Consider the following 27,514-nt stretch of genomic DNA (forward strand, 5'->3'; position numbering starts at 1 on the left):
CATTTGGTATATATTTAATTTGTATCCATGTATCAACTTGATACTTTTATATCTAAATGATATTTTTTTGGACATTAAAAGTTATCTTTTGGGCGGACATTAGATAATCTTTTTAGTAAACAGGAAACTTAATTTTTGTACCGAAAATAAAGTTACCCTGACTTAATTTTATATAGTAAAATGGAATACTTTAAGATAACGTTGTTCTACTTGGATGTAATGCCTGTATCAGACTATACGTTTGAAGATTGCAATCGGATCGATCAAGTAAAGCAGAACCAAGATTTTACTGACGTTACGGATACGATACGGACATTATGAGACAGACGTATACATTACAGATTTTCCGCAAAAGAGCGAAAGCAAGAGAGAAATTGCTGAGACGTGCAAAGAAATAAAGCATGCATGACAGTTGTAATAGTAAATAAAGATTTATGAATTAGATACTGAACACACACACACACACACACACACACACACACACACACACACACACTTATCTATATAGCACAAATCTCTAAAAGACTTCTTAAAGAGTTTCAAAAGAGTTCCCAAGTCCTCCAGAATACTTTTAGAATTCTTTAAGAAGTTTTTTAGAGATTTGTGCTATATAGGTAGATAACACTTGAAGTTGACAGCGCATTTGTTCGAATAAAAATACGAGCATTCTCTCGTACAGGCGCGCTAAAAGTGCGTTATATTTTTCGTCGCGATGAAATTGCCGTTCATTCTGTGTTTCGTCTTCTTTCGTCTATACCCAACCAAAAATAATTTGTCGATTGATGTCGAAACGATGTCGAATTGACGTCGGTTTCACGATTTCGATGTCGATTCGACATCGTTTCGACATCGATCGATGAATCATTTCCCGCTGGGTATATAGTTACTATATGCGGTGAACCAAGACGATCGCTTTGAATCGCGAATGCTAATCACAAATTGCGTGTTATGCGCAAGATGAACGGCAATGCGCGTTTATCCAATTACAACTAACTCAGCGCGATCAAACAATTAACAATCTCACACGATACTGTACAACAGCGCACATGCTGAAGCCGCGTTTAATACATCCGCCTTTGACTTGAATTTTTCCCTTCTTTTTTCTCCGATGAAAATGTATCTTTTAGGTAAAGACTCTGATATATTTATATGTCTTTCATACAGCATAAATGTTTAAACAACATTTTCAAGGCGTTTAAAAGATGTCTTACGTGTTTTAGACGTTTTTAGGATATCTCTGCGATCTGTATTTTAGACATTTGCGCTATTTCGACCTTCATAACGAATCTGTATCTCGAAGAATAAGATCTACTAGTGTTTTTTCTACAATTGATAAAATTAATCTGAAAGAACATGACGAATCCAAATAGTATAAATCTCTAAAAGACTTAAAGAATTCCAAAAGTGTTCTGAAAGACTTGGGAATTCTTTTGGAACTCTTTAAGAAATCTTTTAGAGATTTGTGTTATGGGAATTTCCGGTGGAAATTTTTTCTTATCTTTTTACATTTCTAATTACGTTTCTCAAAGAGAAATTCGATAAGTTTCTCTAGAAATTCTTCGTAGTCCCTTCTTCGTAATAACCTCTTATATTTTATTTCTCCGAAGCGATCCTTCGTAATAACTTTTTATATTTTATTTCTCCGAAGTGTAAAGCTCTAGATGTATCCTGCTTATATTGCTTTACGTAAGCAAAGTGTAGAAACTGCATGCAACGTGATCATTATCGCGTCTGCACTTTTGCACGAACACGAAGCTGCTGTTGGAGGAACAGTATTCTTTATTAACGCTTCTTTACTGCTAAAAATAAAAATTCATCGTCAGCTGTGTGCGACATGCATCACGCAGAGATGCATGAGTCATTTGGAATACGAGTGAACAGATGAAACAGCACGATGACTATCTACTGCGTGTTAAATATCGATATTGCAATATGTTTTGTTACAAGGACAATGAACCTTGACAAAATCCAATTCGTATACAATGCATTTTCTGACTATAAGTTCAATTCCAATTTTAATTATTTAACAATGAATTATTTAATATATTAGTAATGAAGGAATTATTGTAATTATTAATTTCATTAGTATAATATTATCGTAAAATATTGCATATTTACAATTACATTGTTTCCAAGTAGACCTTCATAAGAGAGGCACATCCCACAGCAGAAATGTCCCGAATATATTATAGGGATATCCTACATATATTGAGATATCTTTAGAATATTTTTGTGATATATTCAGGACATTCCTGCTGTGTGGGATACGTTTCCCTAACAACACAAATAATCAGGAGACGTCCAGAGTATGTTCTGAGAACATCCTGGGGACGTTCTATATCCTCAGGACATCTGTGGGACGTCTCCAGGAGATTTTGTGCTGTATAGATTGACGTACCGTTAATTAATAAAATATTAGTTTTATTAATTTGTTAGAGAGATAAGACTACAAAGGCACACAAACCGGCGATATAACCTAAAAGATTTCAATAAATCATTTAAATAGCTCGTCTTATACGCTTTCGTGCTAAAAGCATCATTCTATCCTTGTCACTCATTACATGTCGAAGGAAAATAGAATGATGTTTTCAACACGAAAGCGTGCAAAACGCACTTAGCTTATATAATGAGAGATGAAGAGGCAAATTCTAAACCTTCATATTTTGCTCCATATACATTGATAAACATCACAATTACGCGACCAACGTCAATAGACTCGTACTTTTGATGCGATGTCAAACGCCTACACGAGATTTAAAAAAATTTTTGCATTTTTTATTTTTAACTATATTAATAGTAATGTAAAGTACATTAAATCTGTTATTACGTTATTAAGTGCTAGTATATAAACTATGTTGTTTACTTCTTTCCAACTATTCTACATACCACTTTGCAATTTTATGTTTTCAGAAAAGTTCTAGGCCAATATTTATGGTCGAATCTTATATTTAAGACCGTCTCTTAAGTTTATCTTCAGATGATGAACAGATAGATCATTTCATTGGTTACGGTGTATCTGAAGGGAAACTTGATTCGTGAATCTGATTGGTATCTGCTCTTAGATTTAGCCAAGATTAGGAACATACACCAATCAGATCCACGAATTTTATACAGTGCAAAGCAGCTATTTTTGCTGAACATAGCCAATAGGTGCATCCAATACTACACTGCTCACTGAAGGCGCGATCCATTAGACGCTACGAATGTTTTGAAGCGCATTATAGACCAATCATGGCTTTTTTAAGCGCTTAAAGCGTTTGCAGCAGCTAAAACCAGCGGCACATTTTGATTGGTGCATTTCCATCCATATTCAGAAATGCACCAATTAAAACAGAGTATTTCCATCTAGCACGAAAAGAAATGCCGCTGGCGTTTTAGAATACTATCTTTTTTATTAGTTTCTCCAATTCTCATCACTAAACACACTGAAATATATATTACCTGGAACGCGCACTACCTCTTGAGTGTTGCGGGATAAGAGAGAGCATGCTTGTAGGTCTCAAACAGCGCTGTAGTCTAGTACAGTCTGAACCAAAAGCTAAGTCGGCTGATTTCTAAACATAAGCTGAATCTCCGAATTAGGAACCATCTTTGCTTTGTTTTTCTTAATAAGTCGATAAGTGAACACTAATAAATGAGAAAAAATATATCTATATATATTTTTATATCCTAAAACTTTCGTTCATAAGCTCGTTCATAAGTCACTGCCATTCAGTGGTCACTGCTTTTCGTATTAGCTCTAACTTTTAATTTGGACTGTATCATATTCTCCTTACTCTTGAATATCCTATGAACCAAACAAAGATAAGAGAGGAAACAAGGAACCTCTTTCTCTCTCTCTCTCTCTCTCTCTCTCTCTCTCTCTCTCTCATCCTTCATGTCTCAAGAGACAGCGCGCATTCCAGTTAGTATATATTTCAGTGGCTAACACGTGATTACCAGGTTACATTTATCTGGATGCAAGATGAGACAAGACGCTGAAATAAAAATTATTGAATCGGAATCTTCTATTGAATCAGAAGATGATACGAAATCTGCAGGAAATACAGGATGGGCGGACGTCATGCAAAAAATCCTGAAAACAAAGAAGCCAAAAAGGAAACAGACAATTGTATTAGCTAAGGCAAAGAAGTTGTGTGATGTGAAAAAAAATGAAAAGAAAGAAAACATCTCCTTTGAAATTGATAATGTTGAAAACAAAATTACGACAGATTTGGAAAAAATAAGTAATGAACTAGAGTTTTCTGCACAGACAAAGCTGAGCAAAAAGGAGAGAAGTCTTGGTATCAGGATAAAACCATGCATTACACACCGAGAACGTGAACGAATGTTGCAAAAGATTGCTACAAGGTAAATTATCTTATAATCGCAAACTCTCTATTTTGTAATTTCTAAGTAGATTTTCATTATGTTTTATAGAGGAGTAGTACAACTGTTTAATGCAGTAAAACAGCAACAAACAGATATCAGCAAGAAACTATCTGAAGCAGGTCCATTGGAAAGAAAACGAGAACAAGTAATGAAAAACATTGACAAAAATGCTTTCCTTGATATCTTGATGGGTAAAGCTAAAAGCATATCGGTTGATAAGACTGTTGTACCTGAGAAAGCAGTTGAATCCACAGGAAATAAAGACAAAGTAAGTAAAATATAGTATAGCCTATAGTATTAATCACAAAGATTGATATTAATATTTAATATATTAATATACATGGGATATTGTCTCTTTTAACAGAGTATTATAGAATATGTTAAGTATCAAGTATACATTACAAATTTTGTGATACATTTATGAAGGCCACGTGTATTCCAGTTTATTGATATTATACATATTTTTTTTACATTACAATATACAATTGTGCATAATAATAACAATATATTTTTGGTTCAAGGACGACAAAATATGGGGTGTTCTTAGAGATGATTTTGTCATGGGAGCAAAGTTAAAAGATTGGGACAAGAAAAATACAGAAGAGGAAACTTCTTCAGCTCCTGAGGAAATTGATACTGATGATTGATGAAAATCAAAATGTTTCTTATGTAAATTCCTTACCAATAGCTGGAAATGTTTAATGGTAATCATTTTCAAATGAAAATTACCAACAAATCTAACCATTACATGGTGTCCTGACTGTACATACAAAAATTTCACTTTCATTCACCAAAGCCATTTTCAGAGTACAAGATAGCGCATCCTCAAGTGTACACCAAATATATTTCATTTTATAATCATTTTTTGCAGAATCTAAGCAAAACATTTGCCTAGTTAGTCATAAATAAGGATGTAAATATAGATTCTATATATTCATAATCTCTTTGAAATAAATTCGTAAATATAGTGAATTAAAAATTACAAGTTATCAATTTATTAATTTGTGCACTTATATAATACAACTGGCTTTACCTTTCACTTTTTATGGTCAAGAGTAAATATCTGTTATAGTACGATATAACAATATATGTACAGTTTAAACTCTCTCTCTCTCTCTCTCTCTCTCTCTCTCTACATATATATTACTATATAATAGTTAAGAAAGGATTGATTGATATTGTTCGCATTCGAGGATATTTTTTTATAGGATAAAAGATTTATATCATTGTCCATAAAGCAAATTCTTTCCTTTATCGTTTTGTATATCATAATTTAAAATAAGGGAAAGAGAAGCTTGGTCGAGATGATCAGCCGTGTTTAAAATAAAAATCCCGTTGTTTATATTTTTTTTCCATCTAGTAATCTAAAAACTAGGAAGGCACACAGTATTATACTTCACGCAGAATTTTATTCTCTTGGAATCTTTCGTTGATGAATTCCTCCTTACGATACACGATAACAGTGATAACGTGTACAACTTATAGTTCTCTTTATAATTATCTTACACTTATAATGTGTATACAAGAAGTATATCTAAAGCCAACTGTTATTTCGTTCTGTTGTTTGGTATATATACGTGATTCGATTTAACGTTTTGATACTTCGCTGTATCTGATTATCCAGCTTTAACACACATCACACTTGCTTCCTGAAACAATTTCTTAACATGTGATACCTTTTCTTTCACACTCGTTCTATATATATTTAACTTTTTCTCTTAACATTTTACACAAAATCTAATCAATTTCTTTTTCCTTAAACATAATTTTACGTCATTTCCAACTTCGTGTCACTTTTAGCGAATACTAAAATCGTTTGATGCATTCGCAGTGGATAATACCACTTATTCAAATCGTGAGAATGGTGCTTTCTATAAATAATAGTAAGAGCAAACATAATATCAGTTGACAAGTCTGTACTTAACTTATGTATAAAATATTAAAGAGAAAGGAGTTATGAATCAGGATTAAATCACTGTTCGAGACATGTGTTTTTAAATCAATGCTCGTGAAACTTAAGTGCACTCGTTAAAGCCTGGACGGACTTAACTAACTTCGCTGTGCTTCTAGGTTTAAACGCAACTTTTCGCATACAAAAGCATCTTTAGATTGCGTCGACGTTCTATTATCGGGAAAGTAACCGATATTCGCGCAGGATTATTCTTCCTTCATGTAACAATTTATCATATGATATTCGTCAATGTTTTCTCAATCTATATTGATTTTTAAAGGAATAACAACTATTTTCGGTATTTTTCCATCGAGTTTTCTTTGACTCATTCTTTGATCGCCATACGTAAAATTTTCTTTCAAGGTCCTGTAAAAAAAATCGTTGTTTCATAAGGGGATGATTGTTTGTCAGAAATATACTATGTGTGTATGTATCGTGTGTGAAGACTTACTAAGTTGTCACGCGCGTACAATTATTATATTGTCACATATACAGTTAAAAATATCGTCGTAATGCCTTTTGTATAGTACGATATTTAGTTCGACTTCGCCTCTAATTGTTAACCTGGAATTTCAGTTTGCTCCTAAACTGTTTGGAATTAACAATTTCTCGTGGAAATTTGTCGCAAGACAATTTCCGCTTGTCATCTGACTTTCGTGCAAGTCTTATGTGTCGTGCGAGACATGTATAATGTATTAATATAAAGGGCTCTTCTTATAAGACACAAAGAAAATCTCACCATTTCTCACACAAATGAGGATATTATAATACTTTTTCTTTCAGAAATATTTAATGAAGAAAATGAAAATGATTTTGGCAGATTCTCTTTGTGTTCGATTTGAATATTACTCGTGAGAATTAGAAAAAGTTCTGTGTGCCTTCAGATTCGACAAAATTCATCCTGAGCCCTTCTTACTAAGCAATGAAATATTGCGTCAATCTTAAGTCCATATTACACTCTACTCTCGCGGATATCAGCGAGCGCACCGAAATTACCAGCTTCCTCGTCAAGATACTGAGCTCCCTCGACCTCACCTTGATTCCTGTCCTCATTCTCCAGTCGTCTGTTTCTAGCGAAATACCTAGGATCACCGTCGACGACGTTGCGGTTCACTTCATCTTGGACCTGAACGTGATCCAAGCGCGGATTTCTAGCGTTTTGATCCTCACGATACAATCGTGGTCGTTGGTCCTCGTCAACGCGTCTGTCTCGCGAAGCCTCAACATCCTCGGGATCGGGTAACCTGACGAAAGCGGCGGCGGTCTGATGTTGATCCATTTCGCGGTTTAACGAACTCCTGCGGCTGTCCTGACTCAGTCTGGAGATGCTCCGAGCGCGATTTCTTGTGTTCATTACTTCGTTGCCGGCGTTCCTGACGGCTTGGTGCTCTACGGTTGGTTGTCGCCTCTCGTTATTTCGACTAGTGTGTCGCAGATTTTCGTTCTCGTCAACAGGAACGCGGAATGACATCTCATCGTGAGATGTATGGAAAGATTCAAGATTTGCATTGCTCGACACTCGCGGTATCATCTCCCGGCTGAGTCGATAAACACCCAGCTCGTTGTCCACATAGTAGTTGTCCAAGGGATTGCTGATAATGGACGGATTGCGCGAGACGTTCCGCCGAGGGTAACTTTGCAAGCTGGACAAGCTTGTCACTGTGGCGTAAGGATGATACGGCATCGAGTTTAACGGATTGCCGACGATGTGTGGACAGCTCTCCAGACTTTGCATCTCGATTTCTTCTTTGCCATCACGGCAATAGTCGCGCATGTCGATCTCATGCGGTAAATTCGCAAATCTGTGGGATAAGTCAGATTTAATATAAGACAAAAGTCGTTTCAGTATTTTTTAATTAAGATAAAATAAAAAATGTGAAATATATTTACAAATGGAAGTAATCTCTTAAGAAATAATAATTGTGAAATTAATAATAGTGATATTAATATAATCATATAGCAAAATAGAGTGAGTTTTATTCTATTAAAAAAAGAAATAAGTAAATTTTCTCCTTGTTCTCTCTCTCTCTCTCTCTTTGAAAGTATCTAAGAAAAAATAAAATTTATGAAATATCAATCGTTACAAATAGAATTGTTAAAGAAGAAACTAAATTAGATCCAATTATGGTCCAATTATTTTAATATACCGAGAATAATTAAAGTATAAATAATAATATTAGTAGCGATATATTCTAATTATAATTTAACTTTGCAGGTGAAAGAATAATGTACCGGTGCAAGAGAATGTCAGAGTAAGAGGGAGGCATATCCGTCTCTTCCTTGCCGTAAATGCTTTCATAAGTAGGCGGTGGGAAGCATCCGATAGATCCTAAGCTATCTTTACTAGGTGTCTCGGCATCCATTTCAATGCTACCCTGGCTACTTTGCAGCTGATGACGATTCACACTTCGTGGATTTCTCTGTGCGCGTAGCACACTGTCACCCAGTTCTACCAAGTCCAAACCTATCAAGAAACAAATCGTTTTATATGTTTGAAAAGATATATCGACATTTTTTAATGAAGCTGCAAGAGGTAAAAAACTAAATTTTACCCGTGGGGTCGGTTTGGAACTGCGTGAAAATCGTGCCGTCGACGACTAACATCCTGCCGTGCGGCAGAAGGATGATGGTTGGCGTCGCTACCATGGCTTGATCGCTACCGCCGAATCGTGGGTCCGGTTCGGGGTCTTCCAAACGACAACAGCAATGCCGTCTGCATAACGAGCGGCAGAACGGCGCGCCCCAGCAACAGTAAGCGAAAATGAAGCAGAGGACGGCGAGCATCACCAGGAGGGCAGCCACTCCTTGGCCTTGTTGGGCGGCTGCGAGGGTCGGTCCACCAGCGACGCCAACGCCGACACCAAACCCACCGCTGCTACTCATCTCGCCTACAATCAGTTAATATTTTATCAGTAACAACAATTATCTCTCCCCTTACTGATGTCTACAGCGTCCTGCTCCATAAATGAGACTTGAAATGATTACGTGAAGTATGTTGATTCTAACGAATCAACTTTCACTTCTTACCTTTCACATATATACTTTTTAATTAACTTCTTAATTAATTCTTGTCACTGAAATTTAATTTGCAGAGACAGCTTTGTATCCTCAATTATTCACAGATTATTAATTGAACAAGAAATCCAAACTGATGAAAGTAGAGCTTGTCAACACGTTCTTAATACAACTCTCGATGCTCTTTATTCTACAAATTAGATGAAAGTAATGGAAAAATGTTCGTTAATTTATACAAATCATTAATTATCATAACAAGTGACAATATATAGTTTTGTGAATCATCTTTAGATATGAATTAAACATTTTCATGAATCCGCTACCGTATTATTTTTTTATACTTATATCGGAAAAAATAAAATTCGAATTACTTGCTGCTTAGTATAAGATCTATGAATAACGATAAGTCTTATGTAAACTCAAGTGGTAACGCTGTCACGTGTGGGCTCTCTCTTATGCTAATAGACCGAATTTCATAGTTTTTGTCCTGGTCGAATGATGGACACATGGTGAAAGTGACATTTTCTGAAGCGTCGTAATATATTACATCATTGCCAGCGAGAGTAGGGCAGGCATTGGCCAGTCGATCAATCGCGCTCGCGTGTAAAGAAGTTTAACAATAATCGTCTAATCTCTACGAGCGACAGCACTCTGATTAAAGATATTACTAAAAAAAAACGTAAACGCATGTTGATAAGAAGTTGACTAGTTTCGAGGAGCTGAGAAAGTGATATTGTCAAGTTGTACCGTCGTTCAATCATAATACGACGATTTGTGAGATTAATTCATGATTTATAACAGGAAAGTTGTGTGTTCAGCATATCGTATATTATCGTTGTTGTATGGCGTGGCATAAATTTCTCTTTAACTAAAAACGACGCGAAATCAGTAATGGGCTTTCTACAATAAGCTATTATTTATAAATTATATACTTAAGTATATTCCTAAATGGGTCTCTTATAGGCTTTTTAAAAACTACCTACGCAGTTTGTTATTATTATAGCTCGCTCTTCGCGTCTTCGGCGACTGTATTTAACGAGATTGTATTGAACGAGAATGAATATATTAGACAGCAATATACTAATAAATGTTATAACGAAATTAACGACTTAAGTATATTCCTAATGGGTCTTTTATAAGCCTTCTACAATAAGACATTAGTCATAAGTCGCAAATTGATCAAACACAGTCGATTATTTAAAAAAATAATCGACTGTGTTTGATCAATTTGCCTAACGACTTATGACTAATGTCTTATTGTAGAAGGCTTATAAGAGACCCATTAGGAATATACTTAAGTCGTTAATTTCGTTATAATATTTTCGTTATAACATTTATTAGTTATTAACAACTTAAGTATATTCCTAATGGGTCTCTTATAAGCCTTCTACAATAAGACATTAGTCATAAGTCGCAAATTGATCAAACACAGTCGATTATTTTTTTAAATAATCGACTGTGTTTGATCAATTTGCCTACGACTTATAACTAATGTCTTATTGTAGAAGGCTTATAAAAGACCCATTAGGAATATACTTAAGTCGTTAATTTCGTTATAACATTTATTAGTATATTGCTGTCTAATATATTCATTCTCGTTCAATACAGTCTCGTTAAATACAGTCGCCGAAGACGCGAAGAACGAGCTATAATAATAACAAACTGCGTAGGTAGTTTTTTAAAAAGATCACGCAATCTAAGTAAACACCCTTATCGGTGTTTTGCTTGCATATCATCGAGAGGAATAACAATTCGTCTGCTTCTCGCATGTATCTGTAAATTTTGTATGACACACGTTACAATTATACTCGCTGGTCTTTGCTCTTACACGTGCATGCAAAAGAATGAAAAATACTCAACATTGTTGTTATTTCAGCGAGCTTGATTTGTGTGACCCATATCGGAGATTGTGTCGTTGCTTGCTTTATAATACGTTATATTGATACTCATATTCCATGACGCAGTATCGGATAATTATTAACGCTGTCATTCGTTATAAAATTCATGTACCGTTCTTGATGTTTCTTTAATGATCACGGAAATACATCGTGAGCATTTTTGGATCTACATCTGCAATTACAAAACCTTGCCAGCCGTGTACTGGTCATTCCATAAATATTTTCATTTCATCATAATCGCGAATTGATGTTGACAAGTGTCGTATTATGAATAACGAAGTTACGAAATTACTCGAATTATCTCTCGACTGTTCTATGCCTGAAGTGCATTGATTTCGTTAAAATGATATTTAGTTGATTACCTTGATTGGTGATATTGTGAAGCCAAGCGATCCCCGTGGTAACTGACTCCGTAACTCTACGTGATCCGTAAACCATGAAAATAATTGAGAGCTTGTCGGATCCTTCTGAGGATCCCTTGTGAAAGAAGAGATTATGTCTCCTCGAGAGGAACAGTGACGCGATCACATCGAAGCTCGGGCTTCAGCATACAGATCGACGATATGTCGTAGTGAATGAAGCATCTTCCTCGTGACATATCGTGGAGCACATCGGGCGCATCGACTATCGGGTGCCTTAACTTCGTTGACAATCTCGTTGTTCTTCCAGCGGATCGCGCTATAGTGCGAAGACCAGTTAATTCGTGGACATCAACATCGTTGTGTTTTTCGTGAATATGAGTGTTACACTAATCATCTGAGGTATGTCGCGAATGCAATTTTCAATACGACAAACATCAAGAATCATAGTTTACAAACTTACGTTGATTACGCCGTGTATTACGTACGAACGATTCGTCCGCGATTCGTAGATTGCAAGAGCGGACTCCCTTTGCTCGAGTTTAATTCGCGCGATGGCACTCGATATAGCACTCGCGTCGATTCCTCGCGATCTATTCGACGCGGAGCGCGTCAAGTGGAGGCTGCTACGCTGCCATCGCCAAGACACTCTTGACCCATTTCTACAATGTCCCCACTTTGTGTATCAACCTGCTGCTCTTCGGTTCCGGCGATATCTCTATTTCTCAATCGGGTACGATACTCGTCGCGACCTCACCGAGAGGCTTTCCTGTCTTTCTCGCCAACCCCGCAGCAGATAGTTCGTACAATCCCTCCAAACGCTATATCACTCTTTAAGATTTATTTCTCCGGTATGATACGTGATCTCATGTATCTAACACCCTATTTGTTGAAAAGATCTTCAAATGAAAAATGCACGATGAAACGATTGAAAGATCCTTTCCTATTTTATGAACAGGATCTTTTCACATTTATCAGAGAGCGTGAGAGAAATCGTCAAGAAATTTTAAAATCCAGGAAAGAAAAATATGTTGAGATTGTCTCAATTCCTTCACACTTCAATGAAGAGTTCAAGTTCAAGTCTCTCACATATCTTCAGGATCTTCAAGTTTTTTACATATTAATAATCGAGAAAAAAGATTTGCTGATTTATTAACTAATATTTTGGCTTTATATTCTCCTTCAAGTTGGTCGTTCACTTTTTTATCTTTCTTTTCTTAAATGTTCAAAATAAACGCAGTCACTTTGCAATTAACAAGATAGCTTCGCGATAACTCTCGACTGTCTGGAAAATGTTTTTCACACTTCCAATTTCCATGCCGGACCGACGATCTCTCTTTGCTTGTCGGGAAACCTTGTTCTTCGTCCTTTGGGAAATTTCGTTGTACTCGCTTTTGTTACCCGCCCTCTTTACATCGAACCATCGACATATCCCTCGGTCCTTGACGTCATCGACTGCGGGCTAACACACGCCATGTTATTTACCATCGATACGCTGAACGTTCACCGGCGCGTCCTAGGACGCACCCGGAAGATGATTCCGAGAAGTTGCTTTCTCGACGTAGGAAACGTCATTGCGATACTGACTGTGATCGATTGCGATGTTATCGCACCTGACTCTTATCGTGTCGCTTTCAACGAGTTAATTTAATTAACTATCCCGCTCTATTTATCAGACAATTCTACGTTGCATCTCGTAGCGCACTCCTCGGTATATTCTTGACGCTCTCGTGGGACTTGGCAACCTACGCGATTATTGATGTTACAGCAATTTGTGTACCATCGAACACATCGACGCATATATATTGTGATATGTTAATTATTATATATATTGTTGAACGAGCACGCGCACGTGCGTAAATATAATTTAATTAACAATAACAAACCTTGTTAATTATGAGTTTTTTCACACTCATTGTATCACCATGGTTCTTTATGTGTATCTGTATCATCATCCAGGAAAATCATTTAGTCCTGGTGTATAATAGGTTCTCATAAATGTTGCAAATTATTTTTGTCCTATGTCTCTCTTCTTGTTCAGGCTTCTTTCTCTTCTTCTTTGTTTGTAGAATATGATGAAATTTTATCTTATCCTGCTCGCCAACAAAAGATTCACTCGATGACCTAGATGCACTTTTAGCGTCACATCCAAGTTGCACTTACCGTGATGAATTTAACGGCACATTCGCGAACTGTCCACTTCTGAGCTTCTCTTCCCTTTTCTTCTTGAAATTCTTCTTTCCTTTATAATTATCCTTAGATCGAAAAACACATTGTTCCACTGTATTTTCGTCTCAAAAAACCTTTCGTCGCGATTTACGCTCGTCGAGTATCGATTTCACATTTTATATTACGAGCCTTGTACCCTTTGTTCTCCTCCTTCTTTTTAAAAATTTTTCTTCTCCGGGACAATATTCTTGGCTCGAAGAACACGCACTAACCCATTTCTGCTTCGCGCACACCCTCCGCGAGCTCGTCGTCGTCAAACATCGATTCCACTTTAGACGCACGCCAGCGCTCGCAAGGTGTTTCGTATCACAATTGATAACTGTGATAGCGTGCGTTTTATATCTTACGCGAGTCGATACTGCGACGAAAAATGGATGTCGGTGTCACGACGCGACGTCGGTGGTGAGAGCGATGTCAGACCAGTATGTTGCTAGCCACCCTCCCCCAAGGACTGCTTGAGGGGCGCAGCAACCCCGTCGCAGTTTGCCCAGTTTGTTTCACTGCGCATTCGTCGTTGGCGGTGGATTCGTCGACGTGATTCCACCTTCCTCACTCTCGTCGCACGCGTGTCGGTGCATGTGCCAGAAAAGAAGAAAGAGACTAGGAGGATGTACAACCCGTATCTCAAATGCAGCTTGATGCAAACAAAATTACATCTTTGAGCAAAGCGAACAGCCCTAAAAAATTTTGACAGAAATCAAATAAGTGGATTTTAATAAGAAAAATATAATGTAAATTGAATAACGCGAGTATCTATAAAGTTGGCGCGCTACTTAAAATGCGTCTGCTGTTTAAGTGCGTGTTTCAGCTCATATCTACAAATACCGTTCTTGCGCAAAATATATATGTACGATTTCTATGTACGATATCTATGTATATATGTACGAATTCAAAATGTATATGTACAACTAGAGAAACAGCAACGACGAGTGCCAAGTTTCAAGATATAAGACCAGCAGAAATGAAATGAAAGGTCAGCGCGATCGCAACTACCCTGCATCGTCACTGCGGACCTACTTTTTTCCATAGCATCGACAGTTAAACGTCTCAGCGTCCACTAGTCTGCACCGCCACATCTCTCTCCCCATCTCATTTTTAAGACGCAACTCGAACAAACTCACTCTGCAGATCCAAAACTTCTGGGATCTAATCCAGGAAACTCGGAATCCAAGGACTTTTAGGATGCAAGGATCTGGAGCTCTGTAAATCCTCAAAAATTCGATTTATTACTTTATGAGGATTTGGTTATTGATTAGATCGACTGAAAGATTTTATAACATAAAGAATACCAAAATAGATGCTAGTCCCGACATTCTTTTATAAGGATAGATTTCATAAATATAAAAAATCAATTAATTTGGTGTGTCAGCAAGCCAATATTACCAAAATGAAAAAATTGAAAAACAAATTGATGTAGACGGAAGATTGCTCATGGCAAAGGCACGTAATAAATGCAAGTAACCGACAATACAAGCACGCTCGTTCGTTTCATGTAAAAAGGGGGTCAAGCGGATAGCATCGATTTTATTCAAATTCCCCGGTTTTACTTAATAGAGGAGGTATTCATAGAGTCTGAGGGCAAGCGTTTCGTGCAATTGCGCGTTAATTATGTCGGACTTTGGCATTTTTCTGTTATCCAATAATTTGATATCACGTGCGTTTAAAGAAGTAATATTAACTTATTTGAGAAACAATAACACAATGAGATGCAAAATGGTAATTTTAATATCTCAAAGGTCAAGAAGAATTTATCGATCTCGTGACTAAACATTATTTTGAACTTCCGGCACTGTAATTATGTAAGGATGATCCATAATATCATGAAATCACGATACACTCCTTGTCATCTTGTGAGTCAAGGTCTATCTCAAATTTATCGTTCTACTCGACAAGAGAAGTAATCCATGGCTTTACTTTGACAAGATTTATTACTATCATGTATCTAAAAATAAATGCAACAATATTGCACTGTTTTGCACCATAGAATGTAGTATGGTAAGAATATTGGTATTAATTTTTTTAACTGACAATTAACTATATTATTTGTCTGGTAAGATATGGAGAAGCCAATCTTTCCAGCCTTGCACTTCTGGCCGATTCAACTCATGATCCATATCTTGCAGCGATACAAATTTCACATTCACACCAAGTTCTCTGAGATTCTTTGCAGTTTCTTCACCCCATTCAACAGGAACTAAAGTGTCTGCTGTACCATGATACTGAAGAAGTGGTACTCTATTTTCTGGATTTGCTTTCAAATGCTGCAATTATATATATAGAAATTACATACAAAAAATGTACTATTTACAAGAGAAACAATTATAAAAATAAAACAATATATATTATAACAAAGTTATTAAATTTTACTAAAATTGTTGAAAATTAATTTCTGTATTTTTTTCAACTTGGACATATATAAGAACAATGTGATGGATTATTGTATAAATAAATACCTCATACACTATAGATCCCTTATTCAAAAAAGAAGACATAGCGAAACACCCAGCTATTCCTGTCTTATATCGGTATGCTAAATGCAACGCTAGAGCACCACCCATTGAGAAACCACCCAAGATTATTCTATTATAGGGAATGCCATTTGTTACTTCTTTCTCAATCCATTTTGATACATTTTGACACATAAAATCAATTGACTTTACATTCTCTGGTACTTGGTTAGATATCGCCATACGGTCAAACCATACATTTTGCAACTGTAACAAAATTTTGATAAAATGTATATTTAAATTTGAAAAATATTATATAAAAAAGAAATATAAGAACAAGTTTTTCTTTAAATCTTAATTTCTCCAAAAACTTTGATATTTTACTTCCAGAAATTATAGTATATATTATTTGCTTGAATTTGGAATAGATACTAAATACACATTTGTATTACTTCTATTAGTAACTGTTTCTTTTATGTATTCTAAATTTTAATCATTACATCACACTACCATCCCATCATTAGGTGTGTAAGGTTGACTGGGTGCACTTGGATAAACTAATTTTATATGTGGAAATTGCAGTTCTTCTTTAGTAAATATATTAATCCATTCTTTCATATCCTCTGCTGTGCCACCTGCAAAATAAATCGCAATTGTATTGCTGTGTTCTAATAATTTTGTTATATATTTGCTTTCTCATTGATATTATTACAAAATCGTCATGAAAATAATTATCTTACCAGAACCGTGGAAAAAAAATACTGTGGCCGTATGTTTTTTCGTGGCTTGCACGATGTTTGCTTGCGAGATTCTTGCCATTAATGCCATTTTACTTAAGTAGTTAATTGAAATATATTATTTTTTTCTCTGTTCGTTAAAATTATATAAAACTTCTATAAAATGTTTTGCGTGTCAACGGCTGTTCACGATCAGAGATAATGAAAATAAACAGCCATGGGCAAAATAATATGCAAGACTGTTAATAGATGACTCGAAAACTCGCCGCGCGCTACCGCCCTCTAACAGCAATCAGTTAAAAAACGAGTTCATTTTCGACAAGTCGTACCGTATTCATTGTGATTTTGGCTCGTCAAAGACGAGCCTCGCGTGTGAATTATAGTCAGAAGAATCGAAAGGAAGTTGGAGATGGTAAGGCATCGTTGAGCAACCGCCGAAAGTGAACATCTCGTGGTCAGGAACATCTCGTGTAAAATATCGCACGATCACAGAGTTAGAGTACCCGATGTTTACATCACACTTTCGCTTACATCTACGCTTTCGGTCGACCGAAGGAACTTGCGCCTCGTGCGCAAGATAGTCATCAAAATAGTATCAAAGGTAGGCTTCGTAGACTTGTTACAGCAAAATCACAAATATTTCAGCCGCGAATACTATCTCAAGCATTCGCTATTTGACATGCGCGGTATTTGAACAGCAAAGAGAGCACAGTGATTGGTCTGCTCGCGTCGCGCAAGCGTGTCGGTGATTATAGAAACTCAATTGTCACCATGCTCAATTAGACAAGGAACGGCGGCGGTACACATTTCATACTGGACAAGTCGTTTCGCAGTTTCGGCTCGTCGAACTTGAGCCATGCGCGTGTGTCATAGTCGCGAGTGCTGAGAATAAGTTTGGCGCGTTGAATTAGACAAAATACCATGGAGTGGTCGCCGAGAATGAACATCTCGTAGTCAGGAATGCTGTGCAAAATATCGCGCGACAACAGAATTAGGATTGCTCGATGTTCACAGTACGCTGACCTGCGTTTTCGATTGAGCGAAAGAAAGCTTTGTATGGAAAATATAGCCATGTGAATAATATCGAAGGTATATTTCTTAGACTTGTTACAGCAAAATCATAAATATTTTGGTCATGAGTGCTATCTCAAGAGTTCGCTCATGCGCAACATTTGAATGGCAAAGGGAACATGGTGATTGGTCAGTTTACATCGCGTAAGCGCGTCGGTGATTATAGACTGGTATTCATAGTCGGTTCTTATATTTAAGATCATCTTAAGTTCATCTTCAGATGCTGTACGGATTATTTCATTGGCTATGGAATATCTGAAGGTGAATTTAAGACGGTCTTAAATATAAGATCTGACTATGAATACCGGCCATAGAAACTCAATTGCCGCTATGCTCAATTAGTCAAGGAACGACGCGCAGAGGACATTACGTGCTCGACAAGTCGTCCCGTATTTTTCGCGGTTTCGGCTCGCCGGAGTCGAGTCTCGCGCGTAAATTATAGCCGAGAGTGCTGAGAATAAGTTTGGCTCGTTGGATTTGGCAAAATACCGTGGCAAGCGATCGTCGAAAATGAACGTCTCGCGGTCGGGAGTGTCGTGTTAAGCATCGCGCGATCGTAGGGTTATAGCTATTTGGAATTTGAGCTATATCGTATATTTTCGATTTGCCTAAGTAGTCTCATGCGTGAGTGACTGTCGGGAGTGCCAAAAGTAACTGTCGCATATTCGTCGTGGTAAAATACTGCAAATCATGGATAGGAAATATCCCGCGATCGGGGGTACGGGGTGAAGTATGGCGCGCTCGACATTTCGAGAATCGCAATCGTTGCAATAGAACGCGTCAGTCTACCGACAGATGACAGTACGGACGCTCGGACTCGAAGGGAACTTATCAAGATTAAATGTCGCGCGCGATTATCGCCAAAAGTTTCGCGCGTTTGTGTAGTAAGATGTTGAGCAGCCGTGATGAAAATGAATATTTCGGATAATCGGGAGTGTCGAAGACATTGTTGCCCCAAATTCGAAATTCAAGTCGGCCTTTACATTTCATTGAAAGAAAATATGTGCAAACTATTGTCGTGAAAAATAAACTTTGTATGTGCATGTGAGAAGACGTCAGGTGAAGGCTCGTGGAAAGTGAATATCCTGTGGGACGACGAGCCGTCAGGACAAGAGGAGCGACATCACGTTGTGGATACTCGGATTTCAAATCGCCACGCTTCTACGCTTTGGATCTGCGGAAGATAAATCGGTGAGTCGACAAAGCAGAAATTACACAAGTATAGTTATTCCTTATGTTTCCATCTTACTTTTCATACACTGAGAAAAAAGCAGTTGGATCGACAGAATCGGCGGTTATCTGCTTTCAAAAAATATTGTGTCTATTGAACAAAAATTACGCGTTAGTGCAATAATAATCGCGTTGATATAAGTACTAACTAAATCGCAACCATTGAATTAATTGATAACTTTCATCGCAGCAACGATATAATTTGTTTAAGCAAAGTGTCTCATTAATTCTACCATCTTTCTTTTTTTCAGTGCATGAGAAAGCAAGACAGAACAATATAATAGATCTGTTTATTTTAAAAGAACTTTTGGATTAATGCACGTTTTAGTGCGATTCAATAAGTTAGAATGGAAGAAAGTATACTTGTCTTACTCTAACTTGTTGCATTAGTTTAGAAGTTCTTCGGAAACGAACAGACCTGGTATGTATTTCTATCGTCGTTAACAATGTCGTGATTATTGTTTCGTTCGGAGGAGGATGAACGGCCAGAAAACGATATCGAAAAAGACATTGAAAAAAGAGAAACTCGTTCTCATTCTTGCGGAATTATTTGTTAGAAGTGACGATTTCATAACGCGACACGTGTGCCTCGACGCTTCCTTATTCCTGCCGTTCGTTTTTGCGCGATTGTAGCTGACGGCGTAATCCGACAGCAGATCCGTGTCTTCGGAGCTCATGTCGGTGAATTCACTGTCTCCCATCGATTTTCTGCGAAAAAGTTACCATAAATATCATCGCGTATATGTACATAAATTGCAATTCAAAGATCGCGTATTTTCTCTTCATATTTCGCGAAGTAAACACTTTGAACAACCTTCCGGTGCTTTCCATCTCCGACGAACTGCTATAATCCGTTTCGGTGTATCGACCTTTCCGAATGGCGGACGTGTATTTGTGATCGCCCCGTGAATGACACTCGCATTTTAACGGGAAGCTTTTCATGCTCGCGGAACGCGGAACATCGTCAGCGCTTATGATAATTGGCGATTCGTTTGTCAGCATCGGCAGATCTGCCTCGAGTTCTTCGAAGTCAATGTCAGCTTCTGAGCTTTTCTCAAAAGATTCGAGAAAGAGATTCCTGAATACAATGTATCTTTATGTAATGTTTGCGAAATTTTACTAACGCAAATGTGTAAGAGAATCCGAGCTCTTAGACTTACGTTGAATTTCCGCGAACAACTCGCGCGATATTTACGGCTCTCGACTCTTGATGACGATCCAAAATCTCCTTTTTTGAGATATTATTCGATTCGCTAAAGTTGAGTGTCGGGATAAATTGTTCATCGATACGTGACTTATTTAATGCATAAATACATATTATTTATCGCGTCATGAAAATAATGGGCGCGCGTGCAAGTATAAATATGAATCATTTGACATACTATATACTAGTCGATTACAATGACAGAATAAATGCATCAGTGAGTGATTATTAACTCCACTAAATAATTATTTGATTAAAATTTACAATTATAGAAGAATAAAAAATTAATGATGCTTTAATTCTTTACATTTGCAAAAAAATTTTTACTGTCTCATAAAAATCTGCGAAAATAAATAAAGATAAGCAACCGGTACAATTATCCTTTTAATTACGGTTTTATCTTACTTGCACACGTATACTTGGTGTGACCATTTTTCCTCCTCGTTATATGCGGGCGATTTCATATCTGAAGTGCCTTTTAATCGACTTTTCACTGGCGATTTTATACTCTGTACATGATCAGAATTAATATGATAAGAATTAATTAACGTTTTTTATATCAATGTTCTGATCATACATATATATATATATATATATATATATATATATATATATATATATGTGTGTGTGTGTGCGTAATTATACCGGATAAATACGGGATTCCTCATCTATGGGCAAAAAGAAGTTAGGCTTCATGCGCGGAATTTTGCTGGCCTTGTTTCGCGAATCATATAATCTCGCATTTCCGATGGTTTCGTCAGGATTTCCATCCTTGCGTAAATTTACCGTTTCTCTACATGTAGCTTTGCTCTCAAGTCTGTTTTTATCTACCGCGGTTTCTGATTGTTTTCGAATGTCTCCCGTCTTTGTCAATTCCTTCTAAATAATGCAAGTTTGTGAGTTTTTTTTACAATTTGTGAGAAACCAATAAGTGTAACTGAACATTTTTAGGACAAACTTGGTGATTAATAGGCGACGCATCTTGATTTGTAATAACATCTGGACAAATATTCGTACAAAATTTCGGTTCTCTCTTAACTTCAATGACATCACGAATTTGTGCGCGAGCCTTTGTTATTTTCTTCGGTCGCACTTTCGATCTGATCCCAATTCCTCTTTTTTTAATCGTCACGCTTATCTTGCCACAAGTAGAAAGAAAACTGGTCCTCTCGTTCAGTGCTGGCGATACGTCTAGACATGTCTCTCGCGTATCGTTATCAATTTCCGAACACGTGGGAATATCAGGCTGACTAATAGCCGCCTCGTAATCGTAAGACACGACCGTGGGTTTTGCCTTTGCTTCAGGTTTACTCTTTGCGATGGCCGTTGAGTCGGCTGGCTTCCCGCTGATTGTATTTTCGCGTGTGCTGCGTTGTGATAATGGGTTCATCGTGTCTCTAGCATGACTGACGTTATATCTAAAATCAATTATCCCTGTCACTGGATCATTCTTTGTTTATATATTTCGACTTCGTCCTAATAAAAGTTTGGTTACAGTGATAAGTATAATAAATTAATATCCAACAATATTACAGCATACCGAACGCTTATTGCGACATATTTAGCATTGAAAATGCGAGGTACAATAATATCTAAAAACTATTACTAATTAAAATATTTTGTAAATTCGTAGATAGAATGAGAAAAGTTAAAGTTCCATTTACTAGCACTCACGTGAAAATTGCGGACTTGCAAGCATCGGGCTGAGTTTGACTTTTAAGTGATTTGCGTATTTTAAGTTTGGAGAGGAGTTTCAATAGCGCTTCGGATCGCTTGCGATCGACTTTGCGGCAACTGTCGCGACGCGCGCTGTTATTTATGCGCTCTGTCTCTTCATCCTGCTGTCTTCTCGCGTTTGCCTTTCGCGTCAGTAGAAGCGGCGACACTAAGTGACTCAACTTGTATCGAAATTGCGATCGAATGCGAAGCTGTGGTTTTCGTAAATTCGCCAGTATATCGCGCGGATACGTTCACATTTTTCATCAGATATTTCCACAGATACTTTCCTCCAACCGGCTAACCATTCGTTTTCTTGCCGCGATGTCATCGGACGCAATAAAATTACCGATCGCGCGTTTCAACGCCAACTCGATTATTGAACCACTTCAATTCGTATACACTTTGTTTAATTCAATCGATTCCCTTGTAGTCATCTCGATGTGAATTTTTTTTCATCAATAATGACGATGTAAGTGTGTAAATCATATTTATAGAGAGAGAATGGAAAAATTAATAAAAAAAAGATCTAATATTTAAACAATGCAAGCAAATCGATCGATTTATACGAATATATCGATTTATATAGCGTCAACGGTAATAGTGGGGTTTAGGGACCCACCTCCGATGATTTCTACCTTGATATATATTACAAAGGACACCCTTCTGAGTGACATTCAAGAAGTTTTAGCCATCGGTCGTTGTTCGTTAAAAAGTTATTAACAAAAGAAGTTGCATAAAATAGATGTAATTTTTGGACACCGTATATATAAAAACATCGAATTTATAGGCTAGGAAGGTGTCTGCTACTACTTTGAGTAACATTCAAAAGGTTTTAACTAGCGTTCATTATTTGTTAAAAAGTTATTCACAAAAAAGATACATTAATTACGCCCGTGCGTGCGTGCTTGCGAAAAATATTTCTGTCACACCAATTCATCAATAAAATATTTGTTCATATATTTCATGTTTTTCCTTAAAAAAAAGCAAGGAATCGTGTTATATTGAGAAATTCATACAAATGTTGAAAATTTGGAAGCCGTGTGTTACGTTCAGTTACATACGTACACACACACGCACGCACGCACGCACGCACGCGCGCGCACACACACACACACACACACAGTTTGCTCGCCCGGGCGAGCGCGCGTGCAGGCGAGCAGTGTGTGTATGTGTGTGTAGCAAGCACCTTCCTAGCCTATAAATTCGATGTTTTAGTATATACGGTGTCCAAAAATTACATTCATTTTATGCAACTTCTTTTGTTAATAACTTTTTAACGAACAACGACTGACGGCTAAAACCTTCAGAAGGTTGTATTCAAGAGGATGACCTCTATAATATATGTGAAGATCAAGGTCATTGGAGGTGGATCCCCTAAACCCCACTATTACCGCGTCAAATTATTACGTATATTTTACGTGAGATTTTGCGGAGAAAATAATATTCACTAAGAGGATTGGAAGATCGGTATTCATAGTGCGTTGTTATTTGACAAGTAATAGCTTCGTGAAACTCTGATTATTCATCAGTTCTATACAGTTATCTCAAGTGGAATATTGATTCTAATAGCCTATGAATACAAATATATAATTAATTACGCTTTTAACCACAGCTTGCGGGTAATTGACAACCATGAATACCGACCCAAGAGATCTGACCTGAAGACTGAAATGTCAATTCAAATCATATTAAATTCATTTCGCCGTTACGACGTTACAATCGTTATCTAAGCACGGGCCTGTGCAGAAGTATACGGAAAACGAATCGCGCGATTTTCTCGTAGGCCAAAAACATCAGGGCAGCTGTAAAGACGGTCTGCAACAGCTTCGCCTCCATCCCTTTATACAAGCCACGCATCCCTTGTTTTCTACAAACATTACAAAAGTTTTACAAGACATTTATTATATTTTCTACGTTGCAAAAACATTATTATTATTACCAACATTTTCACAAGTATGTTAACACAGGCATACAGAAAGAATATTTTTTATAATTTTAATTTTTCATATAATTTTTTTCGATTTCATTGTTTCTAATAGTGCAGGAATAGACTGTCAATAATGTTTATTTTGCCAAAAAACATAGTAAATTTTGTTAGAAATATAACAACTTTTTGAATAGCACATATGAAATGAAAGGTCAATTATTGCAAAATGTCTATTTCTCTTTCTCTCTCTCGGTTACAAAATTTTGTAAGTAATTTTTGCTTTTAAAAATATTTATTTTTTGTAGTAAATTTAAAGAGATATATCGTGCACTTACTTTAGAATGTAAAATAATATTTGCAGAGTGCTTGCGTTTGGAGATAGATTAGGATATTTATGTCCGTGCTGAAAAATCGCAATATTGAGGAATTAATGTTACGCGATAACGCACACGTCTAAATTCTATTTTAAGATACATGGAAAGCGTATTTTGTTTCTACTCACTCTTAGCTTTGTCTGTACAAGCTGCAGGGGATACGTGAGCGACGTGGCGATCGTTTTCGCAATCGCACCGATGGTAAAGAAAACCCACGCCGGTGGCGAAGCATCGCCGAGAGACGCGTTGATTTTTCTTTTAATGCTCTCGTATGTCATAAACTGAATTGCGGGATTCACGACTAGCATCAGACTCGGCAGCGTACCTGCCCAGAGATGTTGCAATCCTTCGTATCTCCATATGTGCACGAGTCCATCTGTTGAACATAATGTGATGTAAGAAAAAATCGTAAACCATTACTTAAAGTACATAAAGGAAAGTCGGCTCCGCATGTTTGCTAACGCAACATAACATAATTTCGCTTGAGGGAAATCTGTAAAACTTTGAAGGATGTTCTCTATTTTTTCTTTTAGTTAAATTTATCGATTAAATTATTTATCGAGTTAAATAAAAAATAATTGAATTATTACGTGGTGCAAACAAAAAAATAATTTGATCCGTCGGGAAATGATTGATATTTGTTGACATACTATTTGCAAGTCTCTCGTTGATCTCGTGAATTGTATATTGTATATTCATTAACTTACAAGTATGTGTAAGTTAAAAAAGTAAAAAGCTTTTAATAATACTAATGATTAGCGATAAAACATATATTTTTAAAAACAGCTTTAGAAAACAATGTCAGATCAGATTTAGGTTCGTTAATAGTCATTATTTGAAACTTGCCTCAGATGAGATACTCATATTTTAACTTAAAGTCAGACCTGAGTTTTTAACTGAATCATTATTACAAAAAAAATATAATGTTATGTGATGTGTTACATATATTATATAATTCAAATGAAAAAAACTCATCTAACTCTAAATTCAGATTTGAGTATTTCATATAGAATAACTTTCAAGTATGGCTATTAATACGGATCTTAATCATTCGGTTTAATTAAAGAGGTCAGATAAAGTTAGAGATACACTCGAATATCGAGATAATCTACTCGCTCGCAAATATGTAACTTTAAACAGAATATTCTAGTTTTCCATTTTACATGATAAGGCTCATTCTACTTATCTTCGCAAAAATATATTATGTGTTTTGCAATGCTAACATATTTGCTTAAATCTAAATTCTCTTTTATTTAAATAGAATATAAATTCTCTTTTATTTAAAGAGGTAAAGAGATAAATTCTCTTTACCTCTTTTATTTAAATAGAATATAGAAAATAGAAAATTTAAGTAGAATAAATAATTGCTTTAAATAATAAGGATTTAAGAAAATGTTTTTAATGTATATATGTTTTTATTCGAAAAATATATTTTATATTAATTCTTATTTGAAAAATATATTTTATATAAATAAATATGTTATTATATCACCCACTGTGTGCGTATATGAATATTTTTTATTTCTCAAATATTTTCTCTCAGTGCAGATAAATAATTTTCATAGACTCACCGTACAAAGTATCGTATTCGTTGTTATTTCTTTCCGGAGTGGTATCTATTCCTCTCATTTTTAGCCTTGTGTTCACGACCCATAAAGGTGTTGTAGTGAGAACGTTGATAACACCTGATAGAAATATGAAAAGTTAAAGACGAAAGCAATAAAGCAAACAAGCAAATGCTTGTTTTTCATATATTCTAATGATATACGCTAAGCAGTCCGCACAATAAACAAATTCGTTTTTTTTTTATCTATATCGCGACGTTTGTCGAATATACATACACGTATATCTCTTTATCTCCATTGCGAGATAAAAAAGAAACATAAATTTCGATAGTGCACGGTAAATAAGAGATTATACCTGCTATCGACGCAAGAAGTAAGTCACTTCCTGCAGTTTGGTTTCTCCTGCTTCTTAGTTCTTTTAGACCGTGGAATGTGTAGAAGTAAACGAAGTTACTGGCACACAAGCTCTGCAGAACAGGAACGATGCCTCTATATAGCGTGCACCTTAAAGAAATCAAACAAGTCTATTAAATCGCGCGCACGCGTTTGAAAAACTAATAATACGCTATAAAATATTGGTGAAACGCATATGGCTCAGTTCGCGCTTTAAGATTTGTTATTGACGCGACCAATATGCTAATTCGTCGGAATTCCTCGAAGAAGGTTTGTCGAGTCATCGTCGCGGTTAGGAACACACGCCATTACTTTGAGAGTAAATTTGCGTTAATTATAGTCGAACACGTACGGCCCTTCCTTCGCCACGAGTTCTTGTATTGTAGCCAACGTGTTCCTCGACTGCCGACTTTCTTCCACTGCAAATAAAACAACAGATTTCTCAAAGTTGACAGACAGAATCTGATACGCGAATGGTTTCCACATGGAAGAAAAAAATATAATGCACATAACTATAAATATTTAGCTGTGAACACCACAGTTGCATCTAGTTATTGCAATAGTAATTTTACTATTGAGTCTGGCAGAACCAAATTTATACACAGGCGAACCGTACTGTTTTTTCTGTGTTTTTATTTACAATAATTTTTCACGCATCATTAAGAGACGTTCGTTCTAAAGCAAACTGCATATTATACATTGACGTACGTGAAGAGTGAGTTGCTGAATTGCACTAATTTTTATGCAATAATATGAAACTCGCACTTTATGTACGCGGAATGAGACCTGTCAGCGCACGTGAATAAAGAATAAATGAGCTATTAAATGCATGAGCAAACTGATAAAAGACATGAATATTGACAAAAATGATAAACAATGAAGCGGACATTTAACGTCGTGTTAATGCGATATAAATATTAATGGCAACGTTGATACGAATGTGAGAATAAAATGGCAGGATATTGTTCTGAGAGAGAGGGGGAGAGAGAGGGGAGGGAGAGAGAGAGAGAGAGGGGGGGGGGGG

The 27,514-nt window shown here is 36.4% G+C and overlaps 5 protein-coding genes across 15 annotated transcripts in view; 1 reads left to right on the top strand and 4 right to left on the bottom strand.

The window, feature by feature from the left end:
- The first annotated feature begins 3,855 nt into the window (after window positions 1-3,855).
- On the top strand, window positions 3,856-5,478 carry LOC116845660 (RRP15-like protein). Its single transcript, XM_032818643.1, has 3 exons — window positions 3,856-4,350; window positions 4,420-4,639; window positions 4,893-5,478. The coding sequence occupies exons 1-3, from the start codon at window positions 3,965-3,967 to the stop codon at window positions 5,016-5,018; spliced, it is 732 nt and encodes a 243-aa protein (XP_032674534.1). The 5' UTR covers window positions 3,856-3,964; the 3' UTR covers window positions 5,019-5,478.
- A 282-nt stretch (window positions 5,479-5,760) lies between these two features.
- Window positions 5,761-15,568, bottom strand: LOC116845659. 10 transcript variants are annotated; one of them, XR_004378292.1, is made up of 8 exons: window positions 14,841-15,568; window positions 12,058-14,500; window positions 11,598-11,913; window positions 8,875-9,210; window positions 8,555-8,786; window positions 7,358-8,124; window positions 6,774-6,886; window positions 5,761-6,688 (listed from the first exon to the last, which is right to left on the bottom strand). XR_004378292.1 is itself a non-coding variant. In XM_032818641.1 (8 exons), exons 6-8 carry the CDS (start codon window positions 9,203-9,205, stop codon window positions 7,275-7,277), a joined length of 1,413 nt encoding a protein of 470 aa, XP_032674532.1. In that variant the 5' UTR covers window positions 9,206-9,210; window positions 9,350-9,527; window positions 9,709-10,004; window positions 11,598-11,913; window positions 12,058-14,500; window positions 14,841-15,568; the 3' UTR covers window positions 5,761-7,274. The 10 variants fall into 10 exon arrangements, 8 of the variants coding, with proteins under 8 accessions (XP_032674532.1, XP_032674526.1, XP_032674525.1 ...); XM_032818641.1 differs by adding exons at window positions 9,350-9,527; window positions 9,709-10,004 and having other exon boundaries at window positions 5,761-8,124; XR_004378291.1 differs by having other exon boundaries at window positions 6,774-8,124.
- A 164-nt stretch (window positions 15,569-15,732) lies between these two features.
- Window positions 15,733-17,240, bottom strand: LOC116845661 (lysophospholipase-like protein 1). The gene is made up of 4 exons (XM_032818644.1): window positions 17,011-17,240; window positions 16,781-16,905; window positions 16,277-16,537; window positions 15,733-16,084 (listed from the first exon to the last, which is right to left on the bottom strand). The coding sequence occupies exons 1-4, from the start codon at window positions 17,096-17,098 to the stop codon at window positions 15,863-15,865; spliced, it is 696 nt and encodes a 231-aa protein (XP_032674535.1). The 5' UTR covers window positions 17,099-17,240; the 3' UTR covers window positions 15,733-15,862.
- A 973-nt stretch (window positions 17,241-18,213) lies between these two features.
- On the bottom strand, window positions 18,214-23,370 carry LOC116845665. 2 transcript variants are annotated; one of them, XM_032818656.1, is made up of 5 exons: window positions 20,918-23,370; window positions 20,469-20,561; window positions 20,123-20,386; window positions 19,727-20,016; window positions 18,214-19,252 (listed from the first exon to the last, which is right to left on the bottom strand). In XM_032818656.1, the coding sequence occupies exons 1-4, from the start codon at window positions 20,974-20,976 to the stop codon at window positions 19,764-19,766; spliced, it is 669 nt and encodes a 222-aa protein (XP_032674547.1). In that variant the 5' UTR covers window positions 20,977-23,370; the 3' UTR covers window positions 18,214-19,252; window positions 19,727-19,763. The 2 variants fall into 2 exon arrangements, 1 of the variants encoding a protein (XP_032674547.1); XR_004378293.1 differs by lacking the exons at window positions 18,214-19,252; window positions 19,727-20,016 and having other exon boundaries at window positions 20,349-20,386; window positions 20,469-21,391; window positions 21,471-23,370.
- Window positions 23,371-23,695: 325 nt separating this feature from the next.
- LOC116845664 (peroxisomal membrane protein PMP34) overlaps window positions 23,696-27,514 on the bottom strand; it is a 5,633-nt gene continuing 1,814 nt past the window's right edge. Inside the window, exons 4-9 of the mRNA XM_032818655.1 lie at window positions 26,843-26,909; window positions 26,453-26,601; window positions 26,104-26,217; window positions 24,661-24,908; window positions 24,494-24,561; window positions 23,696-24,098 (exon numbers count right to left, since the gene is read on the bottom strand). Of these exons, the coding sequence (XP_032674546.1) occupies window positions 23,954-24,098; window positions 24,494-24,561; window positions 24,661-24,908; window positions 26,104-26,217; window positions 26,453-26,601; window positions 26,843-26,909 (791 nt within the window). The 3' untranslated portion in view covers window positions 23,696-23,953. The remainder of the gene's footprint in view (window positions 24,099-24,493; window positions 24,562-24,660; window positions 24,909-26,103; window positions 26,218-26,452; window positions 26,602-26,842; window positions 26,910-27,514) is intronic.

This window comes from Odontomachus brunneus, unplaced genomic scaffold (assembly GCF_010583005.1).
Source record: "Odontomachus brunneus isolate Ranch 3 - 2012 unplaced genomic scaffold, Obru_v1 Obru_scaffold_054, whole genome shotgun sequence".
Taxonomy (NCBI): Eukaryota; Metazoa; Arthropoda; class Insecta; order Hymenoptera; family Formicidae; genus Odontomachus; species Odontomachus brunneus.

What these genes read in the sequence shown, in the direction of transcription:
- LOC116845659 (XM_032818635.1), bottom strand. Translation starts at nt 11,673, where the DNA reads ATGGTTTACGGATCACGTAGAGTTACGGAGTCAGTTACCACGGGGATC. An exon ending in TCACAATATCACCAATCAAG is followed by an intron (nt 9,211 to 11,597) that starts GTAATCAACTAA and finishes AACTGATTGTAG; the next exon opens with GCGAGATGAGTAGCAGCGGT. An exon ending in GTTCCAAACCGACCCCACGG is followed by an intron (nt 8,787 to 8,874) that starts GTAAAATTTAGT and finishes GTTTCTTGATAG; the next exon opens with GTTTGGACTTGGTAGAACTG.
- LOC116845661 (XM_032818644.1), bottom strand. Translation starts at nt 17,098, where the DNA reads ATGGCATTAATGGCAAGAATCTCGCAAGCAAACATCGTGCAAGCCACG. An exon ending in ATTTTTTTTCCACGGTTCTG is followed by an intron (nt 16,906 to 17,010) that starts GTAAGATAATTA and finishes TTTATTTTGCAG; the next exon opens with GTGGCACAGCAGAGGATATG. An exon ending in ACACACCTAATGATGGGATG is followed by an intron (nt 16,538 to 16,780) that starts GTAGTGTGATGT and finishes ATTTTGTTACAG; the next exon opens with TTGCAAAATGTATGGTTTGA.
- LOC116845665 (XM_032818656.1), bottom strand. Translation starts at nt 20,976, where the DNA reads ATGAAATCGCCCGCATATAACGAGGAGGAAAAATGGTCACACCAAGTA. An exon ending in CACCAAGTATACGTGTGCAA is followed by an intron (nt 20,562 to 20,917) that starts GTAAGATAAAAC and finishes ACTCAACTTTAG; the next exon opens with CGAATCGAATAATATCTCAA. An exon ending in GAGATGGAAAGCACCGGAAG is followed by an intron (nt 20,017 to 20,122) that starts GTTGTTCAAAGT and finishes ACTTTTTCGCAG; the next exon opens with AAAATCGATGGGAGACAGTG.
- LOC116845660 (XM_032818643.1), top strand. Translation starts at nt 3,965, where the DNA reads ATGAGACAAGACGCTGAAATAAAAATTATTGAATCGGAATCTTCTATT. An exon ending in TTGCAAAAGATTGCTACAAG is followed by an intron (nt 4,351 to 4,419) that starts GTAAATTATCTT and finishes TATGTTTTATAG; the next exon opens with AGGAGTAGTACAACTGTTTA. An exon ending in CCACAGGAAATAAAGACAAA is followed by an intron (nt 4,640 to 4,892) that starts GTAAGTAAAATA and finishes TTTTGGTTCAAG; the next exon opens with GACGACAAAATATGGGGTGT.